Here is a 12,352-nt window from a genome sequence, read left to right on the forward strand (position 1 = left end):
CAAATTTAGTAATGCCAGCCTTGTTTATTATTTGCCAGCTTCTAAATAATGTAAACTAAAAACGAGGTTTTGGGAGCAATTTCGATATTTTAAAACAGATATGCTTTAATTACACACAACCTCAACATCTATCTCAACAACTGTTTGTAAAAATTGGAAATAGTCCTTATCAGATATTACTGGTTATAAAATGGTAAATCTGGATATTTTTTAAAAAGCAGTGGCTGGTTCAAGGAATGCCTTTGTAATATATGCTTTGGTAGAAGCAAAGTGCATCCATGAAGCAATAGTGCATCTTGTACAGTAGCTGGAAAGATCGAGGCTACCTTGTGTAACCAGCTTTTGGAACCAGCTGGCCCTGCACCAGCAAAAAACCTTCCCAATCCAGAAATCAACTGGGTCTTTAGTCGACATCCATCTAAAATGACCTAATAACCAGAGAAGAGCATACCTGACATACTCCAATGTAATTGTGAAATGGGTCTGGCTGAACACATTCTCCCCTCTTCTAGGAGAATCTGGAGGTGCCAGGTCCTCCGGTGGTAACAGCTCGGGTGTTTCTGGTTCAGCAGGATTAAACGTTGTTCAAGGAAAGGTGTGGTGAGGCAGGAAGAGAGCGGTTCCTGAGAGACCATGATCGAATGTGCTCGCCTCCCACTGCAGTGTGTGTTGTAAATTTCAAATGTGTATGCACAAAGGGGCTAAGAGGAGGTAAGATGGAGATCATCGACTCAGATACATTGCAAGTGCACATAGAAACTACTGCTGCACGCAGTCACCCGTCACCCTACAGTTGGTCAGGAAGCTATTTTAAAAACCAGGACGCGACACTTTCCACTGTTTCGTATTTGCAGTCTGAGAACGGAGGGCAGAAACACTGAAACGTGTCATGGTGTGAGAAAGAGCCAAGTGCCCAGCAAGAAATCGAGAGAGCTGTTCAACAGCTCTGTTTTGTGGACTCTGGATTGCGATGGTGCCGGTAAGAAGCTTAGCTGCCCGGCTTTCTGGTAACGAAGGACTCAAGAGTTTGTTTTCTGTTTTTGGTCATATTGTAAAAAAGGACATTGTTTTTACCTTTTCTGACACCTCTGGGATCAGGGTAAAGTGAGAACCCCCTTATCTCAAAGATTCTGTAGCCTATCCCCAGTGGTGCCACAGTCAAAATACTCATTTCCATCCATGCATTTTCCAACTTATATACAATTCAGGGTCGCATCTCAGCAAGCAACGTGCATAAGGCAGGATACACCCTGGGAGGGACGCCAGTCCATCACAGGCACACAGACACAAACAAGCACACACCAGGGCCAGTTTCCCCAGCTGCCAGAAGCCAATTAACCTACCAGCATGTCTTTGGACCGTGTGAGGAAACCGGAGCATATGAACACTGGGAGAACACTGCTCCACCGTGCTGCCCCCAAAATACTCATTCACGATAGGGATATCTTTTTCTTTCTCTTTCTTGCAAACAAATTCTAATTTATAGTTTCTTTAAAGTAATATGTGGGTGAGATCCACAGATCTATCAGCCACTTGCAACCAAATATGCTAGAATGTCCTCTTTTTTTCTTGGTACAAATGGTAAATCGAGCCTGATGAAAAGTATACATTTAAATGCCATTAGCACTTGTAGGAAATGATTTCTCAGGGATGTCTAGGGTAATAGTTCTTAGTATTTTTTTTCTTTTAAAATGCTCGTGCACAATTCCTTGAAACGATAGAGAAAATGATATTTAAAGAAGGCATATTATAAAAAGACTTACTGCTCTTAGTTCTGTCCCTTGACACTCTAGCAGCAACATAATTTAACAAGTATTAATTTGCACATATGTAGAGGAAAGTGCTGACTGCATCTGTATTTCTCTGGGTAGCAATAATAATCCAGAGGGAAGAGTGAGTAGAAGAAATGAAAACATTCTGTCCAGCATAGCTCCTGCCAAATCACAGTTAACATGTTTACTATTTACTGCTTCCTCTGCGAAGGCACAGGTAGGACAACTAGCCCTCAGAAATCATAATGTAACACATCTGGTCAGAAAACATCTGGATAAGCATTGTAAGCCATTTCCTTTTGTAAATCCAAAAGAGTTGTGCATTTTTTCATCTGAGAGTTCTCCCCACTGGCCTGAGTCCGCTTACGAATCAAATCAACAAGTAAGCATTTATCACCAACCTCTTTTTTTTTAGTGCAGTGTTACACAACCTTTAAAAAGTGCCTGTTAAGAAATGTAAAAAATATCCACTGGGTAATAGACTAGACAGGAACACAAAGATTTATAGCTGAAAGTTCCTTTTTAGAAAACAAAAAATGTATATAGATATATTTTCAAGATTGTTCTCTGGAATTATATTTAGATACAGAAACCTGTTTACTGACAGTCTTTATAAATATTTGTATGTATTGTTTGGAACAAGGAAATGAAGAATTATCCCGTTCCTCTTTTAAAAAGTTTTAAAAAACAGTTTACATTGCATCAGATTCACTTTTATTATAATTACTATTTTGATAGTTGAATTTACCATGGACCGAAATGAAAATTACTGTACATGTAATAATGGATCCAGGCAGAAACAGCAATATACTGTATGTTTTAAATTATGCTATCTTAGCTATTTTCAGCAAACTGATTCTATAACAAAGTAAGGACTGTGGGAGCACCTACAGTATTCATCTATCAACAAACTACTACGACACGGTACCATAAATCTCGTACTTCATAACCTGAAAAATATTAATCAGTGTAGAGAAACAAAGATGTTTTTTCCCTCCCTATTCTGTTATGTAATACTTTTGTTTTACCCTGAAAATAACATATACAGTACAGTAGGTAAGAAAAAATCTTACATAAAGGATGGAATAAAAAAGCTGGAAAAATTAAGTTCAGTTTCACCATATTACTAGCAGGCATACACTGTATGGAGTTTGAGCTTGAGTTTAAACTCTTGTCCAGTTTCTCAGACCAGTTTTCATTCAGGTCAGTGGATGAGGAGCCTGTTAATCAATCAAGATGATTGAGATGATTGGCATCATCTGAGCCAGGGAAAGCAATGACTTATACTGATACAGCTATGTTATTAACATTGATACTATTGCTCTGTTCTTCTGCTCTGGCCTCTTAATTTATTAAAATAAACTAAAACTACAGTATAAGAAAGGCCTCAAGCAATTCAGCCCATTTAGCTTGTTTGGTAATTAGTCACTAATTGATCCCAGGATCTCATCCAGCTGTTCCCTGCAAGAAGCCAGGGTATCAGCTTCAACAACATGGCTGGGTAGCTTGTTCCTGACTCCCACTACCCTCCATGTAAAGAAGTACTTCCCAGTCTCAATTTTAAATGGACATGCTATTATGAAATAATGCACTCCGTGTTATTAATATTGTAACGCATACGGCCGACATTACAGGTTGTGCGAGCCGGCTTGCCAGCGCGGTGACGTCACCGCCCCTCCCTGTGAATAGCAGGGACCACAGCCGCCGGGCTGATGGGGGGAAACCAAAACATTCTTTACTCTTCCTGTAGTTCCTTCCTTATTGTGAATATCAAACCGTTGTAAAACTAATACGTTTTTGTGTTGATCTTTTTTTATTCAATATTTCTTTATGCTCTAAGAAAAAAGTGTTGGATTATATACTTCACTTAATATGCTTCAAACACGGCTTCAAATCCCAACCAGATTACAACTTGTGAAATACTCATCAGTTCAAGAAATAGCCATCCATCCATTTTTAAGAACCACTTCATCCAGTACAGGGGCACACTGAGCCAGACCTGGCAAAATCTCATTGTGTGCTGTTCTATACGTTTATTTTTGTCGTACTGCAGTTCAGCAAAGTACACTGGATGTGCTGTACTTGGAAAAATAAAATGGTGACAGCTGTGTTTATTTATTAAAGGTAATTTATGGTATATCATTATGAATTTGGCTCGTTGTCCAAAAGCAGGTGTTGCTGGTAACAAAGTAATAAACATAGATTAAGTAAATGCCAGTATAAGTCAATGAAGCCTTATGACACTATGGAAAAATGGAAAAAATGTGTCTCACTAAATGAAAGTAGTTTAAAATATCAGAAAATGTTCTTAGATTAGTATGTCTTCTTTCCATTAATGCCACAACTGCTCTACACAATTAATTGGCCATGGCTGTATTAGAACGTTTCCAAAAAATAGCTTTGCTTTTGTATTTTAGTTGGCAAATTATTTAATTACTAATAAAGAAAAGCATGTGAACTTGGATGTTTGCAAATGCTGAAGCTTAAAAAATATTAGCCATTTGTATTATTTAATTAAGTCCTGTCGTGCAAGCCATTAACCATTAATTACTGTAGATGGAAATAATTGGACACAGGATCCCGCAGAGAGCAAACCAGTGAAAACAAGATTACTGTATCCATGGTTGAGCTTTGTAATTATTCACATTCATTATGTATATATTTAACCAAAGCTGGCAGGTCACAAAACATACAGTATTGCTTAAAACATTGTAGGACTCCAGGGAGCTACGACCAGTATTCCTTCTGGTCCAGATAGTATTGGTTCAAGCCTGGACTGCACCAGCATTCTCCTATGACGAGCACAAGAAGACGCCTCTTGGGTTGGGTAAGCAAGTGCAGGCAACTCCTCCAGTCAGTGCTATCTGCCCTGTAAGGCGCAGTGGGGCTCACAGCACAGGAATAAAGGCACCCTCATGATGTCTGAGGTGCGACTGGTGTAAGACAGGTGTGGGGGTGGTGTCAAGGCAGTACTCACACAGGTTCTCTCTCTCAGAGGTTGCTCCAGTAAGACCAGTTGACCAACAGCTGGGAGGGTATAAAGTTATTGGCGATTCTAAATACAAAACATTTCAAAAATGCAAATAAAGAGAACCAGAGTATTCTCTATAAATACATATGAGAGTAGTTGCGGTTATCTTTTTCAATTTGTGAAAGTATTGGTTCAGAATGATATGTGGTAAGTGCGATTATACTATAGTAGTATATATTTTACAAACTGATTGTACTTCCACTGTATATATTTACAAATAGAAAAGGCTGGCACCAGCAGGGTGTAATAAAAAGAAAATGCAGGATAATGATCCACTTCTTATTCACTGTTATAATTGAGGGATTCTCAACTTTCTCTGGGAAACAAGCTTCAAATGTGCTGCAGTTCACCAAATGCCTGATAGTAATACTATAGCACCTGGTTACTGAAGGATAACCAGTGAAATTTGTGCTGGTTTCCACTGTGAGCAAACCTGGTGTGTTACACTGTGTTCTGGAGCAGCATGTCTCTCCCAGGCTGCATGTGGAATTTAAAACAAAGATTTGTGTTATTTAATCCTAGAAGTACAAGAAAAACGACAGAGGTGTATGAATGCCATTACCGTGCGAGAAACGATGAAGCCAGTAATAGCCAAAGTCTACTCCAAGAAAAGCCAGCCACCAAGTCCACGGAGAATCCCAGGGCAACTCCAAGAGCCTGTAGCTGTCCCAGACATAAATATAACTGCACAGCTCCAGACTCCTCACAAACAGCCTGAAATAATGAAAGGAGCCTTTTAGATGTTTGTGCATCAAACAATAGAAGCTTTAATAGACAGAGCAAAATGTTTTAGTTTTCAGATATTCCTCCCTACATCTGACACTGGGGTGTTTGTTTTCATTATTCTTCAGTCTTCTTGCAATAATCCTTCATTTTTGTCAAACTGCTAATACTAAAATTTCTTAGTTAACGAATATCTTACTCCCAGAGCCAAAAGTATTTTTTCCTTTATGGATGAAGAAAGCACAGATTCATAAAAACATAAAGTTCTTGAATAGATTACCACATGCTCCCTTGTACTGTATATGAAATTGCACCATATGCAACAAGGCAGTAACAAAGTTTGATCTATACAGAACATACTATATATACTTCATTATATATAACTACATAATATAACTGCAGCATATAGTCTGTTGTAGCTGGATTAGATCCTTAGATTAATTAGTTACTATTAACCAAAGAAGCTGGATGGCCCAAATGGTGTTTTCTCTTTCTTAATTCTGCAAAAAATCTAATGTCATTGTTCCTGTTTGTACTGTACATACACAATGCCCAGGGAATCCTGCAGTACAGTACAGTATGTGAACACAAAAGAGGAAAAAACAAAACAAGTCATCCTAACAGATCTAGTAATGAATGAGTAATAAGCCTCACATATCTGTCTGAGGCTCTGTCTAAGGTTGATATACTAATGCCTTCAGTCTGGTTTGGTCTGTGGTGTCTAATACCATTTAAATCTCTTGCAATGAGAGTTCAATGGTTTGACAAGGTGCACGTTTGTCAACTGCTCTTGGTGAGCATGTGTCTTGGGCACTGCAGGTGGGCTGATCACTGCTGATCCAATCCTGGATTCGAACACGCACACGCCACATGTGCATGTTCTGTCACATGCTGCTGTAAGGATTTCACTCCTCGCAGAGCTGGGGAGTGTTTCTTGCTCCGGGCACCACCCCTAACTCTGGCCTGTGCACCAGCACAGAAACATGGAGGACTGCGGCAGGACCCCTCTGCAAACCAGCATGGAAATGAAATAAAACAAAAGCACAGAAGGCCTTGCTGAAAATTCACCGTGGACAGTGCCACCATTCTGAAATCTGAGCTGTTTTGGGATTAAAACTGACTGCAGCAGAGCTGATGAGGAACAGATCTTCACAATCAGCACAAAGTTAGCTTCACCAATTTGTTCACAGTGAAACATACAAATGTTCCTGAAAGTTTTTTAGAAAAACAAAATACAGTAACTCTGGCATCCTTAACAAATCTGAAATCCCTCTCTCCTTCTGATTTAATCCATTTCTGAATGCTGTTTGCTTAGGTTATGTTCTTTACTACCTTTAGAGTTTTTCATTATCAGTAGCAAACTGAATTTAAGGTGATTTCTCTGGGTGTGCAACGCCTTTTTTAAAAACGATCTTCTCTTTACACTATATACCTTCGTTTAAATACATTACATTTACTGGATGACACCTTTCATATAGAGAAATTCCTTTATCCACTGTGGAATAAAGTATATTGTAAATATTAAGATACACTATTTTGAATTTTCCATTAATAATCTTGCATTAAGATTACTAATTTATTTAGGATAATTGTTTTATTCAAAAACACTTAACATTTCTACCCATTTGAATGACTGAATATTCTACTAAAGCAATTTAAGTGACAGTATTAACACAGCTGTGTTCCACCCGGGTTTTGAACCACTGCTCACATAGCGAATAGGTTTATATTATTACTGCTTTTTTTAAACATTATGAAATGTTGCATCACGGGACAATTATGTAATTTTACAACTGTGGCGTAATTTTAACATTATAATCATTTATTATTCCTTGTGCTGGACAAAAAGCGTTTTTTTTACTTTGTTCATAAAGCTGCGAATTACAAGTGAAATTTCTCTTCTGATGAATACACGATAGAGCCAAATTAAAGAAACCTAGGGGACTGGTTAAGAAAATATTATTAAAAGATGACTTCAAGTATTAATGTTGCTATTGTACTGAATTATGAAACCTTGGTAATTTGTGGATTACATTTCCCTAGACACGCATTTGATTTATTTATCTTTATTTAGTATCACATTTCCTCAGTGAATTAGGATTACTTACTTTGGAATCATGGACAGCATGCCTGCTGAGACAGAAGTCACTCCATCATTGATTCTAATGACCAGCCCTCCATTTTTAGCCCAGCTCACAAACAGCTCCAGCAGTATCATTCCCACAAAAAATGGTGTGGCCTAAGCAAATTACAGATATGCATTAATCTTTATATTGTGTGGATTAGTGCTCATGGTATTTAGCAGCCGTGAGTCTTATCCAAGATCCACAGAACACAGAGACACTCCTACCCCCTATTTACCATAGTGAAATGACAATCAGGTTACCAAGACCTTCTGTTACTGCAATATTGAGCCACACTGCAAAAGTATAAGCACGAACATGTCACCCTAAAGAGAACGGAGAGAGGAAAGGTGGACCTGTACTGTGAAATGAGCTAAGGCGTAAGAGCACAAGTCCAGGATCAGGCAGTGAAGAAACCACTGAAACCTGAGCACACAACAGAGCTCCTGTAAAAAAGAATTAGTCCGTCGACCCAGCAAGGCTTAAACTGCCTCAGTGTGATCACTCACATTGTATCTACTGAAAAAAAGGAACAAAAAACACAACCGCAGTTATTACAGTAACCTTAAAAAATACATTTTTCCACAGTCATACATTCTTACTGTTCAACAGCATACATACAATATTTCCCTATTTAATTTTAGGTTTCTAAAACATTTCTAACTTCTGGTTATTGGATCACACTTCTCCTCGGTGTTGGAGCAGTCTTTTGGTCGTTTTAGTTTATGCGAAGGTTTGGGCTTGTTGGGCCTAAATGGAGAGAGATGACAAGAACAGCGCCTAGTCTTGTAATGGCATGGTATCTGTCCCTTCTCACCTGCCACAAAGTGCACAACGGAGGTTACAGATGGGTTACAATGGGCCCCAGGAGGGCACTATCCCAGGGCTGCTGCCCCATCCTGCATCTTCAGGAATCTTACCTCCATTAACTTTCAAAGCTGCCTGCAGCCCTCTGACTGAGAAGAGAATGTATTGTACACTTCACTACACTGCCTATATCCACTGTGCTATTTTCTTTTTAAATGGATCTGAAACTTTGTGTCTGTCAGCTTTTTTTTTTCCTTTCAGGATTTCAGAAAGACTTCCAGCTGGTCCGATACTTTTGACCACTATCATGGACAGTCCAGAGGAAAGCAGCAGCGTCACATTTTAGGTTCATAAAAATATCAGGAGGTTTAGATATTTTTGCATAGGCTGCTGCTCTTTGGAGTGAAATCTCGTGTGGCATATGACAACATTTGTAGCGCAGATGTGTGTTTTTCCCTCTGATGGGAGTTTTTAAGAGTTTGGGGATTGTAGCCATCTGGGAACTGAAGTGCTCAATATGAAAACTAAGAGAACTAAATAGTCTGACCACTAACCTTTACATTCCCATGGTGAAAAGCCATTTTCTCATGATATATTTATATATTCAACTAAATATGAGGGGGTATTCATTTCAAACATTATCTTATTTTCTATCCTTGCATAACACACTGAAAATAACTTTCAGTAAATGACAAATCTTCTACAATATGTTTAACAACATCATGACATGGTGTACAATATAAATGTTGAACACTTTGCAGAATACACTATAGTTTTCAGCTGTTTGCTTGCCTGTGTAAAAAGACTCTTTAAGTGAGGTGGTGTCAAGAACCAAAAGATTAAACTTTAAACATTCACTGCAAAATGATGGAAAATTTATGGAGAAGTGCATAAACAAAAACTACTTAAAATACATACAGTATCTGTGATATATTTAAATATATATTTTACAGAACAATTACACCCATATTGCTTATTATTAAAAAAAAACTGCACTGTTCTTTAATTGCTTAAGTGATGAAGAATTTTATTAGCAGATGCTCTGATTAGCTACCACCCTGCTTTTTAGCTGTGTAAAGCAGTATTATCACTTCAGCAATCAAAGTGACATTAGTGCAAATTGTACCCTCTGCCTGTGAAACCTACAGTACAAGATATGATGAAGTATCATGAAGCATGCTTAAATCTTTTTACGTCTTCAGACTCCACAGACCCTTATTCAAGGCTCAACAAGAAATGCTTATTCACCTCAACTTCAACCACAGTGCCACACAACCACAATTCAATCCAACATGTTTGCTCTCCAAGGAAAGAGTTCCAGGTCACCAGAGATATGAGACTAATGTGTGACTATAATGTGCCTCTCTCAAAGCAGTTGTTAAGGTTAAACGAGTGCCTGATTCAAAGAAGACACCAAGAAGGTATTGGAAAGGGGTTCTTTAAAGGCAATATGTGGTCAAGTTATGTAATTTGGATTTCAATAAATTGGTAAATAATGGATAAGAAGCACAGCCTTGTAGCATACCGAGCTGAGCACACAATGTAACACTCATTTAAATTTCTCTCTCAGGGCAAGAGTTCATTTGAACCTGTTCAAATGTTTACTGTTCCGTGATAAACACATGTACTGTATGGACATGAAGATACCGTAGGAAAATGAAGTCAGGCACAGTTAAGGACTGTGCACGTTTAGTTAGCTGTGTTCTAATAATTAAGATTAATTATTATTTTTAAGTAATGTTCTTCACCTTCAGAGAAGATGACCGTGTCTTAATATATACAGTACTTACAGAATGTTTAAACTTTTTATTTTTTAGACTGCTTTGTATAATCCATAAAACATTAAAGACCTGCGGATTTATTCACTTCAAACACAATCAAATATGGATTTTATTACAAATCCCTAAAATCTATTCAACTTTTTTTAACAACTAAATAATTGCTAACATAATTTGCCTTTCACAACACGTACTAATTAGCACATTACTTTTTTCCAACAATGTAATAAAACTACTGGAGTATTTTATAGTGACGTTCACGTCATGCCACATAAAAAATTAAACACATATGTAAAAAAGAACAATCAAAGTAGATTATGAAACAAAACCATTAGTTGGTGTGTATTATGTATAAAAAGGTTGACGTCAATAATTACCGATAGCGTTGTAATAAAATGTACACACATAATATGATAAATACGGTAGCTGTTGTCAAAAGAGGAAATACATGTTTTCTTCCTCGTACTGTACCTTGACCACTTATTGGACCACTGTTAGCTGTACAATATGAAATCAAACAGATGCAGAGGCATCCCGCAATCAGTTACTTTTGGAGTGTAAGTACTGTTAAAGTAAACCTGACCAATCAAACCAATAGCACACAATTACAGAAGGCACGGGGTCGGTTTTCTGCTCTTCCGTTGAAACGGACTTTTGAGTCGTGGAGACTTGGCAAGATCTGAAAATCGCGTTATGAATTATGAATAGGGCTCACCTGCTTGACATATTCCGGAACCTCGTCATTCTGCGCGAAAGACGTTTCATTCGGTGTCATAAGATAAAACATCATACGAATACCCTGAGAGACCGACACTACGGGCTTTTCAAAGAGTGCCATTGTTGCGGTATAAATATGCCTCTTAACTATTGCTGGGGTAACCTCAAGCGCTTCAACACTCAGTGGACCTACAGTAGCTATAGTCCATAGATGAAAGTGCACTCCACTAGACCAAAGTGCGCCGAGTAATCAGATCAGATCCAGGGGACAGGTAGTTATCACGTGACAAAGCAGTTCACTGTGTTTCACAGGTCGCACCTACAGTATAGGAGGTGGCCTCACAGTACATTTTTTTCCTGATGAGATTTACTCATTTTAATACCTTTGATTCAACAGTGTCCCGTCAAAAAAAAAAAAAGGGCAAAATACTGGATACGAGTGGTTAAAAAAATGTTCACAGAAAAAAAGTAGCATAACTATTTTTTTCACTTTAAAAAATCATTACGTTCATTAATTCCGAGATGTCGTAGAAATGTGTATTCCTGCCCCGTTATATAAGAGATTAAAATGTGAGTTCAAGCTGTACTGTATATGTATATTACTGTACTGTAATAAAAGTGTAATTTGGTGCAGTTGTCATTAGGCTAGGACATGTTAAAACGTAATGGCAGATGTACAGGTGCAGGCATAAAGGTTCACCTTTCATTGTAAACGCGGTTGGATCACTTCCTCAGAACTGCTGGAGAATAGGGTTGCAGCCACCACATAAGGGATCTAAAATGGCGAGGCAGGTATCACTCACCATGGCATCTGGCTTTCTGCCATTTGACTGGACAATGCCAGTTTCTGGTTATTTTTTTTTTAAAGTCTACATTCAGGTGGGTACAATCGATATCAACGCCTCTAACCAGCAACAGTCTACACAAATGCATTTTTACTTTTTCCAGACTTAATGTAACAATAACCTCTGTCGGGTTTCGTGCTAAATAAGCAACTTAAAGATTTTTATAGAAAAATGTCCAGATCCCCTACAGAAGCTTGATTTCTAGATTTCTGTATTGGATTTAGACATAAACATGCAAGTTAACTACAGATTAATTGGATTAGGGATGTTACGCATAAATCTCAAAGTGTATCTGAAGATTTCATTTTTTCCTAAAGGTTGCTAATGGCTGTCGTCTACTGTGTGTTATAACTTGAATTGGATTCAGCAGTTACAGCCTATGCCTAATTAGCTAGATATACATAAAACAGTCTTGGATTTTTCACAGATGGCATTTTCCCCCTCACCAGACGAAAGGCAAGACCAGTACTTGGAAACTTACCAAACCGTCTGCGAAAACTGTGAGAAACTCAATACAGGCATTCTGAGGGCAATGAAAAGGTTTTTCTTCCTCTTT

The 12,352-nt window shown here is 38.1% G+C and overlaps 1 protein-coding gene across 2 annotated transcripts in view; it reads right to left on the reverse strand.

Annotated features, from left to right (window-relative positions):
- agmo (alkylglycerol monooxygenase) overlaps nt 1-11,163 on the reverse strand; it is a 61,236-nt gene extending 50,073 nt beyond the window's left edge. Inside the window, exons 1-3 of one of the 2 annotated variants that reach the window (XM_088929143.1) lie at nt 10,950-11,163; nt 7,635-7,765; nt 5,366-5,517 (exon numbers count right to left, since the gene is read on the reverse strand). In XM_088929143.1, coding sequence (XP_088785269.1) covers nt 5,366-5,517; nt 7,635-7,765; nt 10,950-11,072 — 406 coding nt within the window. In that variant the 5' untranslated portion in view covers nt 11,073-11,163. The remainder of the gene's footprint in view (nt 1-5,365; nt 5,518-7,634; nt 7,766-10,949) is intronic. The other variant, XM_088929144.1, reaches the window with a different exon arrangement.
- Between the last annotated feature and the right edge of the window lie 1,189 nt (nt 11,164-12,352).

Source organism: Atractosteus spatula, chromosome 12 (genome assembly GCF_055471065.1).
Source record: "Atractosteus spatula isolate fAtrSpa1 chromosome 12, fAtrSpa1.hap1, whole genome shotgun sequence".
In the NCBI taxonomy this organism is placed as follows: domain Eukaryota; kingdom Metazoa; phylum Chordata; class Actinopteri; order Semionotiformes; family Lepisosteidae; genus Atractosteus; species Atractosteus spatula.